Source organism: Cyrtonyx montezumae, unplaced genomic scaffold (genome assembly GCF_038088225.1).
Source record: "Cyrtonyx montezumae isolate F1298 unplaced genomic scaffold, pur_monq_1.0 scaffold_0, whole genome shotgun sequence".
NCBI lineage: Eukaryota > Metazoa > Chordata > Aves > Galliformes > Odontophoridae > Cyrtonyx > Cyrtonyx montezumae.
Window position 1 is genome coordinate 14,011,564 of NW_027071824.1, and position 20,088 is coordinate 14,031,651.

General features: G+C 35.5%; 1 protein-coding gene across 3 annotated transcripts in view; it reads right to left on the bottom strand.

Moving 5' to 3' along the window:
- BABAM2 (BRISC and BRCA1 A complex member 2) overlaps nt 1–20,088 on the bottom strand; it is a 155,302-nt gene that overhangs the window by 115,638 nt on the left and 19,576 nt on the right. For all 3 annotated transcript variants that reach the window (XM_065755098.1, XM_065755115.1, XM_065755106.1), the window contains one exon: nt 10,972–11,066. In XM_065755098.1, the coding sequence (XP_065611170.1) occupies nt 10,972–11,066 (95 nt within the window). The remainder of the gene's footprint in view (nt 1–10,971; nt 11,067–20,088) is intronic.

The following is a 20,088-nucleotide window of genomic DNA, read 5'->3' on the forward strand; positions in this document are numbered from 1 at the left end:
CAGTATCCTAACTTAGATATATCATTCAATACATCTTTTCTAATTTGAAATGAGATTTCTGCAGGCTTTTCAGAGAGCTAATCAAATTTTACAGAACAATCAGTAATGCATTTAAAATAAAGAAATCCAGACTTGGATCCAATTCCTTGTCCAGTTTGCCAAGAGATATTTTTAAAGGAACTCCGCAGTGCAAATTTGTGGCCCACTGTAAAACAATATACAACTATGAATCAACTCCAACTGTGCATCCACAACTAGTTCTGTGTTCATGCCCATGAAGGCTTAGATGCACATCTTGGAATGGTTACAACCATTTTAAAGTTAGTGCCATTTTTTCAGTATATCATGGAAGAATTTGTCTCTTATTTGCTGAGCCCGTGGAAGGAGGCTCAGTTGAACAATTCTCTTCTGTTTAGGCACTGCTCATGCTTCTGTCTATGACCTCCACTATAAGTAGATGCAACTCCACAATTTGAATTTTAATTTAAAACTTTTAACCAGCTTTCCTGTTGCCGTAATGCAACTTGTGTAACTTTGATTTTCTAAGAAGTTAAACTGTTACCTCACCTTGAGCTGTTTAGTTCAGTAGCAGGTCAGTAGCATGAGAAAACAACATTTTTTATGAAGACAGAAACCTGGCAAGGTTAAGCTGTGATGGCTGGCTATTTCTCATTCTTCCAATTAGTGAATTAATTCTAAATAGCAGGACTAAGCTGCTCTACAGGAAATGTATGTGTGTTCCACCTTCCATATGATAGAGAAGAGATCCCAGAAACTTCACTGTGCACCCAGGTAGCAACGGTCATAGTGAAGCTGGCCACTGATTACCATCTGTCCATCAGCAACTCACCGTAAGGATGTCGATATTCTATTGTCACAGAAGCATCCACTGCAATTGCTAACTTTCTTCATTAGTAGACTAAAGTACAGGAAGAGGTTTTTTGAGAAATTAGATATTAACCTGGTGTAGGAAGCCTGCTTTGGCAGGGGAGTTGGACTTGATCTCTAGAGGTCCTTTCCAACCCCTACAATCCTGTGATTTAGACTTCAGAGTGATTTCTACTAACATGCACACATACTGCTTTTGCCCTCAATCTCACATGCATTGTACAGCAATATAAATGGAATTCAGCTATTATATATAGAGACTAACACACTATAGGCATTCACTAACCAATGTCTACATTAGCGAAACTGAAAGTGATTCAGATTTGTTCTGAAGATCTGCCAGATCTTAATTTAAACAAGCTCACTAAACAGAATACATTTTACTAGGAAGAAAATCCCAGAGATTTTGCTGGGGATCAAAGTCCATCTTCAAACTCCCTCACTCTTAATCCTGTCTCTTGACAGAAGCTGACTGCATAAAAAAGCGATCAGTTTGACAGAGAAAGGTTTTTGGACCATCAGATAAGACCAAAATGTTGAGAAAATCAATTTACTTAAATTGTATATAAAGAGGCAAAGTAAAGATATTACAAGGCCACCCACAGAGAACAAAATTTAAGCCATTTCAACAGCAATTTATTTAAATAAATAGCGATACCTACTGGATTTCAAAAAAGAGACAAAGAAAACTTGCAGCCAGACCATATCACTTCTAATGACATCTTCTTAGAGGTGAAACAAGTGAAAACCTACAAAGCAGCTTTTCATCCCTTCTAGGAAAGTGATGCAAAATTTAGCTTTTCAAAGCAGCCACAATATTCAAATTTTGGCAAAGAAAACACACGTAAATTTTCTTCTGGAACATTTTGTGCTTTGCAGTCTTTCCTTTATCCCTCCAAAAACCAAATCAAGAACCATTGCAAATTACTCAAGTGTCAGTGATTATCTATTCCCCCTTTTTTCAGAACATAAAGCAAATACTGCTATAAAAGAAGCTAATTCATAGCCTCTGTACGGGTTACTGCTTATTTCATAACATCAGGCAATGTCTGCAGAACACTGTAATCCTACAATATCAGAAAGAAAATATGCTAACAATTTCTAATTGATCTGAAGTTGTTTTTCTTTGAAATGTGTTTAAATATCCAGGTTGCCAGAATTTCTTCCAGGAATGTGATTTTAAAGAAGACAGATTGTAACTGTTTTTCCTGGCTATACTACAGGAAACAACAGCAAGATCTTATTTTAAGTTAGTGTACTTTTATATTTCTAAGCAAGAAATCAAGATTCACAAGAAAATGTCAGTAAACAAAACCTCCCAGGCCTGTAAGAGTGGTAATGCATTTCTACAGTTTTCCCCTCTACAATTATCATAAAAAATAATCTAAGTACAGATTTCCATTTTGTTTATATGTGAACACTACATAAATCTTATATCCTACAATGGCTTAAAAGCAGAACTCATGTAAGTTTTTACCTGAAATGAGAAAGACCACACTGTGATATCAGCACTCAAGCTGCATGTAATTACAGAAGAGATACTGGTCCATTGGTTACAGTATTACAGTCTAGAAATGGGGAAATCTGGTTCCAGTTTCTGCTCTGCTACAGTTTTCATGGACCACCACGGGGAAACTACTCACAGGAAAAGGCTCAGGATAATTATCTGCCATATGCTCATACCTTTTTATCAACAGATAATTTTCACAGTGTTTGCAGGGCTGGAGTGTTACAACAACTTTACAGGCTTCAGCTTCTTAGCAGCCAGCACTTAAACATCCTACAGGCTGCAGCTTCAAATCAATCACTGCAAACCTACACGCCATCTTCTTGTCATCTTATTTTCACAGGTTCTTCTTATCTTCCTTCCACAAAGCACCACTGGTAAAATGTTCTGGAGCAACACTCCTGAAATGATCATTTTTGGGCATAAGTAAACATCGAAGACTTAACAAGTCATGAAAACAATTCAACTCAGGAGCACATCTGTCATGGTAAATACTACAAAAGAAATTATAGGCCTTCTGCGCTCTCCTAGCTCACGTGTACAACCAATAAAGAGTTTGCATTAAGCAAAAAAGAAAATACCAACTATCCCAAGTTAAGTGAGAGGCTGTAAAAACTGCATGTGCAAACTATACTGGTCTATAAATGCTTAGCCAAAATTTCAAATACCCAAAGGCCTTGAATTACCATGAAAATACAGACCAAGTTAACAACACGAGCAGAATATTAAAACCTTAATTCTGATTTTGGAAAAGAATCAGAAATTTTGTATACCAAAGTTTTTTTCCTCAGAGTTAGACAGTGTTGATTAGTAATTACATGTGCAACGCAGCTCCAAAATAAAACCCAGTATTTTGGACACACGGAACACTTTTCTGCATTCTCTGAGAATAAAAGCACCACTTTCTCTGAAGTATCATTCACCAGAAACAGAAGAGCACGCAAGTTCTAAAGGTTACTACAAATCATTCCTAGGCCTTGCTGAGGGAGTAGCTTAGATAGCTGATCTGTGTATATTAGCGTTGGTCTGGAGATGTAGAAACTGCAACTCTGAGCCCAGAAGAGCATTTTTAGTTGTGTACTCCTCCTGAAAAAGTCTGGCTGTTTCTCCCACAGAGCTCTTACAAGATACTCAGATGCTCAAGAACTACTTCCTACCATCACTCAGAGAGAGAGAACAATATTATGTAATTATTCTTATAAAGACTTGGCATGCAAGATATTTCTTGTCCTATTTTTGTTAAGAGATTAGAGCAAAATCTGTCCCTTTCTAGATCCCGCAGCCTGTACCTCTACCTGTCCTGAGAAGGAATTTCTTAGTTCCCTCAAAACACAGATCCTGGGATAGGAAATCCAGTGCATTAATCATTAGCTAAACCAAGTGAGCTCACAGCCTTTTTTTGCCTTGGGAATCTGTTACCAGAGATGCACATGTCTAACCAGCACAGCAAGTAAAAGAACAAAGCACAAGAAAAAACTAATTTTAAAACAAGACATATGCATGCATATCTTTTACCTACAGACCTGCTCATCATGTATGGATGGCAGCACAAACAGGCTTCTGAGACCCTCAGTGTATCAGAAAACAGATCACTGTCTCAGTATTAATGCGGTACCTCAAGAATCCCTATTTAACAGCCACTATTTCATTCTTATCAGTTCTTGGGCTTTTTCCTTCCTGTCAAAACCAGTAATTTTAGCTACAGCAGGGAGGTAGAAACTTCACAGATAATATGTTTGGCCTGGCCTTCTGACATCCCTTAAGCTTTTACTTTTGGGTGGCATATAGAAAACTGTTTCCTTCTAACCATTTTTCTCTCTCAAAATTCCATAAATCAAAATCAATACATCACAGTGTGGGTTTCAGTAGCCAAGCCAACTTCGAGTATTTGAATTTTACTTCCACATTTGCACTACAAGAGAACGTATATGAACTTGAAAATTACAGTCCCTCAAAAAAACAATTCCAAAGTACCACTTCTTTTGCTACTACCCTGGACAAACAAATGCAAAACTAGTGATGGCTTCTCGAAAAGCAGTATAAGAAAAACGATCGTCTCCTTTAAGCAAGTGGAAGCTGCACCTCCAGAAAGACAGACAAATTGAAAGAATCATGTAAAATTTTAAGAACAATAATACCACAAACAAGATTTTAACCACATCAGAAATATACTTCTGTATTTATTTATTTAAAAGATCATTATAAGTATTTTATATACATATATATATATATATAAATGCCTGAGGCACCGAGATGGAAGACAGGGAAGAAACACAGGCATACAAGCAAGTAAACAGCAAGTAAAGCAGAGGGATTTTGAAACAAGCATAAGCAGAAACTCAGACCAGTGAAAAGCTAAGAAAACATACCTTGAGCCCTCCTCTGTGTGGGGAAATTAATAAAGAACTTGTCTGTATGTGAGGACATTTCTTTGCCTCAGCAGTATCTTGTGAAGGAAAGTACCTGCAGGCTTCCAAACTTAAGCTATTCCCATTGGTTTAAAAACAAAAAACAGAATACCCAACAATTCTAAGTTTTATCAGAATTCACAGCCTAGGACTTAATCAAATCTCCATCAGCATTATCAGAGAGAATATTTATTTATCAATGACTTTCTGCAATGAGATAATTTAAAAGTCTTTTCTGCTTACATATTTCTAAGCACTGGCCAAATTTCTCTCCAGAAAAATAAATTATCATGGCTCAACAACTTCAGTTCAACAGGCATATCACGTTGAATTTAAATGTGCTCTCAATTCAGGAAGATTGTGCTAGATTTGATTTTTTTTTCTCCTTCTGAAAAAAGAAAACCTTGTGAATGTGTTTCTAGAAAGCTAACAAGCTGTTGCCTTCAAGCCAAGACATTTCTTATGTTCTGGAGATCTTGTGAGGAAGTGGAGTGTATGGTGCCAGTAATATTACACACCAGGGCCAGAACCCTTTATTTTTTGCCAGCTTCACTAATAGTAACTTTTTTTTCCTTCCAAATCTTACTATGACATTGTTCAATTCAACTACGTTTACACTTCAATTAAGTGAAGCAAAATAAAGATGTAACTACATTGATTTTAACAGTTTCATGGTTGTTATTAAAAGAATTACCATATCAAAACTATTATTTTACTCTAACATTCAAATAAATGACACTCTGCTTTCATACATTCAGCTCTGGACACCACCTTTGTACTGCTGTTTTAAACAGACAGTGACCTGAAAATCACTGAAATAAACTAGAATTAATTGTAACCCCTTTACCACTAGCAAGATCTTTATTTTCTGAAAAGAAGATATGTTATATTATGTAAATACATGAGCATGCTTAGCCATATTGTCCTACCTAAGAAATTAGATTGCCTCCAGAAACTAAAGTGGCCAATACTTTGAGCTCAAGTCTAAGTCAAAATTACATATCTTGAAATAAATGCAAGCCTAGATATCTGCTTCAGCCTTTAAATTGTGATTTAAACAAGTTTTATCATTCTGGTCCAAGCTTCCTGCTCATCTAATTGTACAACCATGGAAAAGATGGTCAGACCTCTGTGACAGAAGAAACTCAATATTTGTTTTGAAAAACAGTATGAATAGAAGCCATTAAGTGTTTTCCCTCATCTTGCTAATGTTGAACAATTATATTTCTCACCATACTTACAGAAGCTAGCATAGCAGAAAAACATTTTCTTCAGTCAAATGAGCCATGCATGTTCCTAACATTCTCTTAAACTAGTATTTCCCAGACAGAAAAATACTATTTTTTTTAATCTAATATTCTACATTTTCCGCATTCTAGGGAAAAAATGGCATTACCAAGTAAAGAAGTTTGAAAAAAAAAAAAGAAAAGAAAAAAGAAAGAAGAAGAAAGGAAATATTTCCTTACCAAGCCCCACAGTGAGAACAAATGGTAATAATTTTGCAAGAGTACATTAGCAAAATCTACCTGACTAATCAGGTATTTTCCTCCCAAAAAATTGAATAATGAGAATCCAAACATACAGATCTGATCGATTTATGGATTGGCTAGGAATTAAAAAAGGCAGCTAAGATGTTGCAAGTAACTCAAACAGAGTGGTTAGTTTGATATTCTCATATTCTCTTCTGCTTACGCTTTTGGACGGAATGAAAATTTTCATAAGCTGTGCCAGGAAATGCTGAAATTTCAGAAAAAGAAAGTAAGGTAAATATATACAGTGTTTTTATGAAAGTTGAAAATGACAGGGAATTATACAAGGTAACTAAGTCCTCTCAGCACCATAAATATTAACAAATTTATTTTAAAATACAGAACATCCTATCCCACATTCTGTTTCACTTAATCCTTACAATCAATTAGAAACAAGTTAATTTAAGGCTTTTAGTGTAAGAGTGGTAGGCTAGTGATCCAAGAACGGAATCCTCCACTAGCACCCCAAATACAAGCAGCAGAAGAGGTGGTAATGTGGGATCAGTTTAAACTTACCCACTTATTTCCCTCACAAATCCACGAATCTCCCAGATCCCAAATTTATAGCAATATCCTGAAACCATCATGCTCATTTCCCTTTACAGAGGCTTTCAGTATTAAAACATGTAACAAGCATCTGCATCTCTGCCAACACCACAACAGCCAGGATTTTATAGAACAAAGTAGTTCACATGGTATTAGCTAATACAAGCACTGCTTTTTAACAGCTGTAAGCACAGGGACAACTGATGCTGTTAAACATCTGCCTCGTGCACCTGATGGTGGATGAAGAACAATTTGAGAGAGGGAAGATATTTAAAGGAACCACTTCACTACCTATTACATGCTCACCCTCTAAGACGACAGTAACCATGATTAAGATTTTGAACATAGCCACAGAAGCAATAAAGCCCTTACGACAGTGATCTTAGAGTCATATATAAATACTACAGAGTCTAGTAATCCGAACACAAAAACTTAAAATAAAAATTGTTCTACACAAGAAGCATCACATAACATTTAGTATACTCAAGTAGCACAGTTAGCTGCATGAATGAAATCTGTACCCAGTATTAGCAATTTGCCAAAGGCAAACTATTTCTAGTGCTTTGTTCTGGGATAAGAACAGCAGTGGTCCATTCTCTGCATTACTGTGATGGCAACACTCTCCCATGTGAATGCAACATTCATATTCCCACATATACTAGCCTGCAAGGACACGCTCAGCTCTTGCTGGGCCTCAGGAAATACTCATGTCCTCTTGCCTCCATCACCAGTACAGCTAAGGAAGTTTTTTCAATAGCAATGAGTGGGCAGAATCTTTCAGGGGTGACTAGTTGAAGTAGGATGCTAAAAAAACCAACACAAACCCTTAACCTAACCACTAGCTTTCACACACAGAATATACTTCAAAATTACTGGAAAAATGGGGTTAACATTTTGCATAAGCACTTCAGTTATTAACTGGCTCACATTAACAATCAACTAGGCTAACATAACAAACAATTCTTGTTACTCAAACTGGCGTCATTGTAATGAGCTCCAAATTAATCTCATCCGTACACAATCACTAATCTTGTTTTGTGCCAACTGAATTTTTAATCAGAACAGTGTGAATCATAGGTTGTTTTTAAAATACATTTTTAATACATGTCATCCAAAACCCATAAACACTAGAGCAGGGAAGAACTTTTCTATTTACATTCTGAGAAGCTGATTTTATTTATGCATACCATACACACGAGTATCAAGCACATACTACAGCTAAGGATATTTTTAATAAAAGGGAAAAATAAATATTTATTTCTAATAATGCCTAAAGTGTGCATGGCATCATCAACCTAAAGAATTTAACTCTTATTATAATTGAAACAGTATGACAAACTAAAATCAAAGGAATAGTAGTCCCTTGACTATAATTCCAATCTCTACATCATTCTAGGAGCCCAGAATACACACAAATTATACCTTACAACCAGCAGGATAACTACTGAGACTCAGCCTGAGTTTCAAAATGAACTGATTGTAATATTTCTCTGAAATACAGAAGGAAAGCAGAGTTTCAAAAGGCATTCTGACTTGATTTTAATACCAATTTAACAAAAGAATTGATTAGATCTGTATACAGTGAGCACTCAGTATATCATCTCATTGCTAAAATACAAGCCCAACTATTTAGGTATTCCCTGAAAAAAAATAAATTAAGTCAAGTCTTTGCATACAGCATCTACTTTTTGAAGTGCAGAACTTCGGGAATCTTGTTTTAGCTGTCTGACTAACAGCTGCTTAACTGAACACCTGTTACAGCATTTAGATGAAAATGTAACTTGAAGGTCTGCCTACGGCTATGAAAACTGCAAGAGTAACTGATGTGATTCAGATTTCATTAGGAAAGCCTCCTAACAGCCTCTAACAGAGCCACACAAGCTTGAAGAATCTAGAGTACCTGGTTCTCATTTCAAGTTGAACATAAGGCCTGACTCAAGCCATGGAACACGTGATGACTTCTGCTTGACAAACAAGACATTCAGGCAGATGAAAGCACTACAGGAAGGCACAACGTCAAAATTCCCACATATTCCACTGCATATACTTAGAGAGTTACTTAGAGACTGTGGACTTACCCTTCATTTAATACTATCTACATGCTTTTGTGAATTGTAGATTCTGTTTTGATTTCCAGGAACTGTTGCATCAAAAGTACTTGCAGGTTGCTCAAGATTAAGAGTATTGAATTATGATCAACATGCTAATATATTTTTACTTACAGTGTTAACATACCTTTCCACTAACTATAAGAAAGTCCCCTAATACATTAAATTCAATTAAAATCGTCTTCATTAAACAGATCTGAGACATGTGGAGAAAAGGGAATTATTAAAATGCTTAGCATAATAAACAAGTTACTGTTAATGTAATATTCTGGAGAAAACAAGTCTGCAAACTATGTTGAATATTAAAAGGCAAATACAATAACAAAGGTGCGACACAGTTGCAAAGTGGGGATAACTTGCTCTGAAAGCATCAGGAGGCACTGGAGGGGACAGACCAAGGACCTTATGAAAAAGATTACATTAACACAGTGGATGCTATAGCGAGGCATAATGACCAAAGAAAAACTGTTGGGCTGCCAACTTATTTTTCTTCTCTTTTTAATTTTAAAATAGGCTAATTAATATCTTATGCAGCAAGGAGCAAATGGCTCTTCAAGCTGTTTTGGAAAGAACGGAGTGGGAAGAACGTTCCGTGTTTAGGCAGAAGAGAATCGATGCACCCAAATGATGGACCATTAACAAACCATGTAAGAAAGAAAGAAAACTAAGGATGTTTTTATTCTTACAAGCTTCTCAACGGATGAGTATTACAAGCAACTTTTCACATGAGAAATAAGGCACCACATCACACTTGGCAAACTTCTCCCTTCAAACAACACTTCTGTAATATGCCCCAAAATCTCTTAGAGCATCTAATATCTCATTTATTCTTAGATATTTGTTTCAGTTTTTCCAAGAATGTTAAAAAAAATGCTTCTCCTCCATTAATAACAGTCGCAGAAACTGTTGGTACTACTAATACTTCTCAAGACACTACAATAACGTGAAACAATAAAACAGAAAAAGAGAAAAATAAGACAACTAGTAAATTAAATATTGTGAAAACAATTCTAGAATTGGCATACAAAGTAAAACCTCTCCTAAAAGAAGCCTAACTGAATAGCTATTCAACAGTGTCATGGTTCCTTCCCAAGAGTTTGCAAGTTTCACTGGAAAATAATCAGAGGAAGCAAGGAAATAAGACATTCACATTATGAAATTCCACTTAGGTATGCTGAGAATAATTATTAATGCTAATTCTTTTAAGACTATATCATTTCTCAGCATAACTTAATGTGAAGTGAATAAAGATAAAAACAAAAAATGCAACTGTTACATCACACATAAAGGACACTACAGTGGGGCTGCTCCACCCTGACACCTGTCCCCCAGCATCAAACAGTACAGGAGAGCCTCAGGGAACTTGCTTTGTGGAGCTCCCATACCCAAGGCAACTGCCCTGCTGTACTAGGAGTAAGCACAAGAGAGGTACAGCAGATTACTACATGAAGAGCCTCTCCCCTAGCCCACCTATTCCATGTATGAAGACAGCTCCTACTTTGATACTGTGGTTCCAACAACAGACAACCTGGACTTTACTTTACATCATGGGAAAAAAGAGTAATTGACAACACTACACGCTATGCTACTTTTTCTGTATCTAAATACTTTTAAGGGACACAGTTGATGTTCAGTTCTTCTTGCTGACAGAGAACTTTTAAGATAGTCAGACATTAAATAGATACCTTTTTAAAGAAATCTGGAATAGTTACTGCAAAAAACTATAAATAACTACCGCAATGGTTATTGCAAGTAACTACTCATCTGGTCTTGATTAAAACATTTAAAAAATAAAATCACATTTATGAATTCAACTATAAATCACTTTAGAAGACAACTTCTTTATACTCTTATGACAACATAAAAAAAGCTTTTTGTTTTTTTCTTTCTTTATTCTGCATTGTTAGCAAATTCTTGCTGCTGAAGTTATGCTAAAAAAGCCAAACTCATTTTGTGCCATAAGGTTCTCAAACTGAAGTACTTACATGCAAGGCAGAAGGATCTGGCAAAAATTCAGAATCCTCTCCAAAGATAAAATCTGGTGGCAGGTCAGGATAGTGAGCATTGAATATTATATCCCCTGAAAAGCAGGAAATGAAAACACAGTTTGCACCTTTATTTATGTACTTAAAAATAAGATACTGTACATAAGATACACATTTCAGTATACATAAAATTTCATAGCTACATTAAACATGTTTTATGCACTGAGAATTTCGACAAAAATTTACAAGCAAGACAAGGATCAGATATTTTGGGGCATTAAACCAAACTCCTGAGGCACTACTTCTTCCCTCTCTGCAACAAGTGAAACATGAAATATATTACTGCTTCATATCTCAAACTGTAATTCAAAGACTACTAAGGGTAGCCTAAAAATACGTTTGAAAAGTTGTTTAGAAGTACCATATTTAGATTGCTGTGTTTTGCACGTTAAGTAAAGCTTAGATGCAAACTATCGAGATTAGTACTTAGAAAATATTGGAGCTTTTAAAGCATAGTGGTTCTTATTCCTTCTTTTCCTCTCCACCCCCAGCTCTTAGGAGGAAGAATAAATAGGCCAATAGAGATCACTAAAATTATCAAAATTCTTGCCAAGACGAACGTATTATGCATTTAAACGAAGAGACTAAAATTAACTAAAAATATAAAACATCATCACAACTTGGCACTGAATTGCCATCTTGCTGGTGTCACAAAATATACAATTAACTACCAACATGATAATTAAAAAAGAAAGTAGATTGTATTATTTCACTAGTACGCATGCTTCAGAGTTTCAATAGGTCAAGAGGAAGTGATTTGCATGTGAGCTTTTGAAAAAAACTAACAATCCAAGAAAAGCAATATCTAGCATTACTTCTCTATCTCTGAATCATTCTTTCCTGTTGAAGACGAAAAAAAAAAAACATTGAGCTTTTGCATAAAGAAGATTTCTGAGGTAACCATGATCAGGCAGTAAAAGAAACTCAATACCTACTATGCAGTAACTTCTTCAAAACCTACACAGCACGGTAAAAGCAGTGTGGAACATCTTATAAACAATTCTGTTCACAGAAATAAAAACCATTGTTTTGTTTTTCAACAATTATGAATACAGAACTGGAGAACAGCATTGGATTAACAAGTCTTACAGGCACATTGCCTGAAAAACAATATTACCATCTCAAGTCACTCAGTGTGACAGCTTTAATTGCTAACGTTCAGTAAATATATCTTGCCACTACTGGAAGCAAGGATACAATAAAGGTTAATCCGCAGAGTGAGGGCTCATGACCAAGAAGCCAATTGCTAATCTTGTCTAGGTATGCTCCACAGCATCACTGCAAAAATATCATGAACTCGCTGATCATAAGACTCAGTAGAGCGTAGCGTGTATTTCTCCTGCACGCACTCCTGATTCACAAACATTGGAATCACACAAGTACAAGGTGCAGAAAAGAGCGCAGGTTCCTCAATTAATATACCAAATACAATTAACATAAAATTGTTCTTTCATTTTAAATAAGAACAAAACATGCATTAATCCTAGAGGAAACTACAGGAATACAAAATACACCTCTATTAAGAGAAAATAATTACTAGACTGCCTAAACTGTAAGACAACAATGCATAATTCCAAAAAGTGACTGTTACTTGACTGAACTTTGTATGCCAACCTAAGCCAAGCCTTCATATATATTACAATTGAAAAAAAAAAAAAAAAGCATAGCTCCTTAAAATCACCCCATCAATTTCCACATAGAGAACAGACAATCCTTGAGGCCACGTCTTGAAGGAGACAGCATACTCTTCTCGGTCTTCACAGACTAAGAGCTGTGTATAACTCAGAACTCACCACAAAATAAAACATGGTCCTTTTACTTATCCTAACGCTACTCTGAAGGAGAGAAACATATCTCTTCTTTTGCCTTGACATTCTTATATGACGCTAAGTAACTCATTTAACACATTCTTTTCATGTTGACTTGCTAGTTGCTTGGTTTTTCATTATCTGAATGTTTCTTTTAAAGAAAGTACACAAAGCTACAAATTCAGCTTGCCAAGAATTGCACTTGAACCACCTAAATATTACAAAAAGATTGGGATAAAAAATAACGAAATTAACCAGTTATTTTAATGTTATGCCTCCATATTTGATTAGAAAAAAATAATTAAATAACTCTATATCATGACTCTGCTCAGAGAAGTGAGATTGAATATACACTGTGTTCACCTCTGCAAGCTCCACAGGAATGGGTAAACCACAAAAAACTGACAGAAGGTACAATTTGAAGGTTCAAGCAGGTAAAAACATTTTCCCCCCATGCTTTCAGTTCTACAACAATAATAGGTAAAGATAGCTCATAGCAATGTATGTGGTAGTGTTTCAGACATTGTTAAGTACAATAGTAAATTAAAATTGGCACTATCCATTTGATACGCTAGGTAAGCAATTCATGCAACTCAGGTTTAGGGGCAGATGTGTATTTTATGTGCTGACTCATCACATGCTCATATCTCTTCCTTGAAGATCTATTCCTCTTCTGTCATGTTCCTTTTTCCATTCAGTAATAGTGGCATATCAACTATTATCATAGGAGTGACTATCTATGCAGATATTTTAGTTTAAAAAGTTTTCATGACCTATTAATATCAAAGAACCTATCAGCATAAACTGAGTTTCGCTCCTGCTAAAAAACAAAAGACAGAAATAATACAGCTAATAATTAGTTAATATAGTTAATAGTTAGCCAGGCGATGCTATCATACGTAAATTAAAAATGCAACTTTACACTCAAATAAAAGGTATTTAAGCAATCACAACGGCCAGCTCAACAACAAATCCGATGTTACTTTACATAAATGTTACCACTAGCCTGCACAGTGAGCTCACAAAATGTAAAGTGTTTACTATTTTAATTAACTATCTCCCAGATGGCCTAATAGAAACATTCACTTTTAAACAACTGCTTCCATGGTAGTTATCTATGGCTTACCATCTTCTAATATAATTGCATTGGGGAAAAACGACAACAACAAAAAAAATTAAGCTAATAAAGTCATCTGCAAAAATATCGCACTCAGAGTTTGTGAACAGCTACCACTTTACTTTTGAAAATAAAAACACCAGAAATCAAAAGCCCTGCATTCTCTCCCCACCTTGCCTAAATGAAACAACCACCCCTTCCTTTTATACTTCCTCATGAGCTTTAATTCTATTTGCCATAAATCCCTTGATAGTAGGCAAAACATGTGATGCTCCATAGCATTAGTGACCATGACTACTTCAGTTTAAGAACAATGGAGGCAAAACCTTCACACTCAGACAAGTTATCTCATTTTTATAGATACACTAGGCAAAGATAACTTCAATAAAATTTTATTTCCAATTAAGAAGTGCTACAGAACTTAAAATTAATTCAATACAGTTAAAGCCATGAAGCCAAAGATAAATTACAAGAAAAAGGGTGCTTTATACATCTTTTTGCTTCTCACTATTCAAAAATATTCCTTGTTCATTTTTTTTCTCCTTAGGCAAGTAGCATTCAATTTTGAAATATTTCACTTCACAGGATTTCAAAGGAAAAGCTAATATGCTCTCAAGAGATGAAAAGATGGAAGTATTAATATTTAAATCAATCATTTATTTTCTTACACATACACACATACTGTTCTTCTCTTTATCAATTCAGCCAAAACGCATAGTAACTCTAAAAAAGGGGTTAGAAACTGAGAGATTTTTTAGACACTCATATAGTTGCTCTCCACTGGTCTATCTTTTTTCTTCTGCTAACTTCATCTTCAGCATCCTTTATTTATTTATTTCTAATTGTACTGTAAATTCAGTAGTATTGAAATACGTTGTATGGAGTGCCACAGCACCAACATCCTTACTGGTTTCAAGAAGACAAAAGTAGGAACAACATACCAGTTACTGATCAAAAAAACTGTAAGCTTTAATTTTGAAAGGTTATCTACATCCTTCAGAAATTCTTGGGGTTGGGAAACCTAAGTCAGCACAAAACATGTAAAACAAAATTGTGTTCTCTGCAGCCTGGGATAAGACTGATCTGAATGCAATCATCAATCCATTTGGCTTTCAATAAACAAAAATAATCCAGGTTCAATTTGATCATGGAATGCAATCATATGGAATACAGAACAATGTTTAAACAGAAGACCAATCCTATGTTGAGAATCAGTTCAGAAAAAATAAACTGTCTTTTATTAAATATAAAAGGACAATAAGAAGAATGACATCATACATGTATAACATTTTAATTCACTATCTCCCAGGTGGCCTAATAGAAACAGAAATAGAATGCTAACCTAGCTCCTTCAGTGTCTACACAAATATCACACAGGAACACTGATCAGTCCCTTCTATAAACAAACCCTTCCCTAAAGCAGACCTTTCATAATCGTCTTTAGGTAGAAGAAGAATAGGTTATTCACTGTAATAGGTGACCACAACACTAAGTCAGCATAGTCAGCAGTCTGAAAGGATTTAAATGAACAAATGCAGACCTGCTGACCTGTCACTGGATTCCACTCTTAATAGTTTTTGTTCTTTAAATCAAATACAGCAACACATCATCTCTAGAACCACTTATTGTTTGACAGAAAGAAAAATAGCTCCTGAAATGACAATTCAACTTCAGTAAACACAGAACTACTACTGCAAGAAGATACAGGAGTAATTCTATTTTTGCTGTGGTGTTGCTGTTGCCAAGGTATTCTACTGTCAAGTACAGCAAGATAATTTTACCTCAGCAGCTCCTCTTAGAATGATCTGTTGAAGCAGTTCTGCCAATGGAGGGCAGCTACCTTAAATGGTGTCTGGGAATATTTTGGGGGACTCTTGCTCATTTGACCCTAAAATATAACCCTATTACAGAAAACCAAGCGTAGCTTAAATTTCGTACAGGTTGTTTAGTGAAAAGTCAGAAATATTCTTGAAGCTTAGAGACAACATCTGACAGCAAAAAGCTGTGATGCTTTTAAAATTAATTTCTGAATTCATGTAGGAATCAAGGTACAAAACGAAGAAAGGCACAGAAATCCATATTAAAAACTAAACAGCAATTAGAAGTATTTGATCATATGAAAGCAAACAAAAAACTTCTTTCTCTGTACCTCTGACACCGTAGCTACTCCACACAAAGTTGCAAAGAAGCCAGTCTCCACAAGCATGCATCAAGTGTTTAATGCCATCTGAAGTGCCTTAGGGTGCCTAAGCTGTGGCAGATATGACACAAGATTTTTCAGAGAGATCGGGGCCCTTTGGGCAGCAGCTGAAAAAGCAAAGCAAGATACCCTAGGGCACCTCAGACAGCATTAGACGCCTCTAGTTAGGCAACTGAATCATCTCCTACTTTTCAATAAAGACACTGCAAGAAAAAAAGATACAGGAAGGATTTACAGGATAGTTATTTGGTTCTTGAGGTTGTGGGAGGCAGCAAAGGGTTGATTTTATTTCTTTAGCTTGAACTAACAAATACTGCTGTAAGACAGGAGAGAAAAGAGGTGTAGGACAGCATACAGAACGAGAAATGCTGCTGTCATAAAGACCTGAGAGTGGGCAAATCTGTCAATACAACATAAATGAACTGGATCCCAGACTGAACAAGACAATCTTAGCTACTTGCATTTATGTAGCTGGGCAAACACCTTTCCGAAGATGTTAGTACTAGAAATGAAAAGGTCAAAAGAGAACAGATAATACACAAAGAGATTAAATACTAGTAAAAATTGAAGAGAACACTGGAGAAATTTTAAGAAAGGGAGATATTAAGTAGCTGAAAAAAGGAAAAATGGAAATGAAGGACTTTCAGAAACACTGAAACAAAAGGACTGAAGAAATCACCAATAACTGGAGCCCAAACAGGAAAAGAAAAGAGAAAAGTAGGAAAGTATAGTAATAATACAAATATGCAGGTACTTTTCTTGATGAGAAATACACTAACTAAGGCTTCCACCTGCAAAAAAAAAATCCATCATTACATGTTCAGTGGAAGCCCAATACATAAGGGAAAGCAACATTAATAATAAACAAAAACCAAGACCTGAAAGTGACTACTTAAAAGGAGAAAATATTTAAAACTTTGCATTCTAAGAGAAAATAAATATGAAAAGAAGATTACATTATCTATCCATGTTTCCTGTTAGTAACATTAGCAGATTACCAAAAGAACAATATTCACTATTCCAGCCAAACTTACTGACAGTAAGAATCTTTGGGAGGTACTTCAGATGACCCAACAAAAAGATAATCACTACAGAAATAATGATATCACCTAAGCGTAATCTGAATTACAGGAACCAAAAAGTTTTTCCTGTAAAAGCTCCAGCTAAAGCACAACCAGTGTAAAATGACCTGATGCTGCAAAGACTGACATACACACTGCAGCAACCTGGCTATGCAAACCATAAATCTTAAAATTAATTTTAAGATAATTTTCACAATCTTTTCTTTTTTACCAGCATGATAAACAGTACTTAGCAAATAAATTAGCAAAACAGTTTTTAAAAAGGCAATGAGAAGGTCAGGTACATCTCTCTGTTCTTTATTTTCTTTTTTGTTTCTTATTACTTCCTCAAAGTAGAAAGCCATTGGAAAACTAGATAAACTTCCTGAAGTACTTTTATCTAAGGAAGAAAAACAGATAAAATTCTATATAGCATACTATGGCGGATGTTTTTAGACTAGCTAGTGAGGCAACAGAACAGCAACTCTGCAGTCTAAGGCCAATAACAAAAATGAATAAGAATTGTAGAAACAGAAATCAGATGTGAAAAAAGGAAAGAAAAAGAAAAGCTAAGCTTCGAATGACACAAAAGACATACTCTTCAGGATGAAGGAAACCAAACAAAGTGGTAGCAGCAGAACACAGAGCTGCAATCCACTCACATAAAAACAGTGAAAATCAGATGAAAGATGAAAATACTATAGTTCAAGAGGCCACAGAGAACAGTAGCATCACAAGGGCAACACATTGTTTAATCACCGTTAAATTCCAGATGACAGCACTCAAGGACAGAGAGAGAGAGGAGGAATCAGTGTCTGAAAAAGAAAATATGAAGTGCATAGGAAGAGGGGGGTGGGGGAAAGCAGGGAAAACTTGAGTGAAAAATTAAAACCAAGACCAAGAGATTCCACGGCTCATTGGAACAAAAACACAGGGACCAAGCAATTGATTCTTAATGATGCATTTTAACTAAGAATATTGTTTAGTAGAGATTGCTAGAGCTTATAAGTCTGCTTGAGAATCTCTGCTAGGATATCTGCCTTGACTTAGTAGCACAGGAAGATCAATCTATCTGCAAAAATTACAAAACACCACATCTCAAAATACGCAAATATTTCTCTTTATTCATCAGATACTATTGGTCAGTTAGCAATAAAAGATATGCCCGCATACCATTCAGAGTAAGCTTTGGAAAACAGATTCAGTTTCTTATTAGACCCTATACTCATTATAGAGCATCATGGATACTTTGCTTTCTTGGAAACAAAAATCCTATTAAGAACTTCGAAAAAAATTAAATATAAAAGAAAAACAGTGCTGCTGCCTGAAGTTCACTGAGTCCTGGATGACTTCATCAGAAGATTAATATGTCTGTTTCCAATTTTACATGACAATTTATCAAGAATAAACTCCAACCACTCCGGCTACGGATACAAAACTTGTTGTGCCTCTTACAGAAGAAAATGAAGTAAAAATGTTTGTATGAAAGTATAATTTGAAAACTTCTGAAGTGTGATGGAAGACTAATTTAACCTGATTCATCTCCATCACTGATATATTTTCCCCCGCATAAAAGTGTGTATACCCCCAAGCTTTTACTCCTGACTGGAGCTTAGTAACTGCTCAGTATCTTGAGCTGCTAGAATATTGTAAATGCATAAGTAAGGTGAATATGACATTTGGAAAAAAAAATTATTTATTAGCTAACAGTTGCCCTATGCAGACTCAGGAGATGAACTCAGTGATCCTCATGGGTCCATCCCAACTCAGGATACTCCAGGATTCTATGAATCTAAAGAAAATGTATTAAAATTACCAGAAAGCCATTCTTAAGTCACAAAATGTATGATGATACCAAAGCTAAAAAAACAAAAACAACAAAAAAAGATGTTTTACACTATAAAGAAAAAAAATGATGTTACACTACAGGCATAAAACAGCCATTGCATTATCTGAATGTATAATTTCTGGCCTTTTGGAAAACAGGACTGTGAGTATGTAATTATACTTCCCTAAAGTAGCCTACCAACAGTTTTCACCACACGGGGATTAATACTTGGGTATTTGTACAGTGGCAGCAGTTATGATTGATGATATGCAAAGAACTGATCTGTTGCAAAGAGGATGTAAGACAAACCACAGAGGAACTACACACTTCAGCCTTTATTTGGCATCACATAATAAAGACCATACACTGTAGTTTCTGAATATTTTCAGTCAATCTTTTTATTCTAGCAGATTTCGCAACCTTCCTTTGCAGAAATATTCTGCCCCTAAAAGATAACATATCTAGCAACAGCCTACAGGAGAGTACCTACAAATCTTTGGAAGCACACCATGGCAGTCTTCCTCTACCATCACCACTGGTCTAAACTCTGAATTATTAAAGCTCTCTTGAATCTGCTGGAATTATTAATTCCACATGGTATGAGACCGAATGATGCACTGCATTCCCAAACATGTAAAGCTGAAACAAGGAGAAGGATTATCTCTTGAAATCACTATTTGTTTACATCACTTTCCACACTCAGTTTGTCAGGATATTAAAATACATAGCACTGTCAAATTGTGCCATTTGGTTTTGGGGAAGGTAAAGAACTATAACACAACAGCGTTATAGCTTTCCTTAATTGCTTACATGACATTCAGAACATAAAAACCGGAGGAAATACACTGATTTGTAAATACTGACACAATGCATAGTCCATAATTATATTGTCATATACCATAACTGCACTCCTTTACTATATTGGTATAGTCTGTACATCCATGTCCTTACATGTGTGCATATCAATCTCCCAATTTTCTATTACGAATCAAGTTCAATTTTAGCCTCTACTTAAAAACAAGTAAAGACCTAAGGCTGACAGA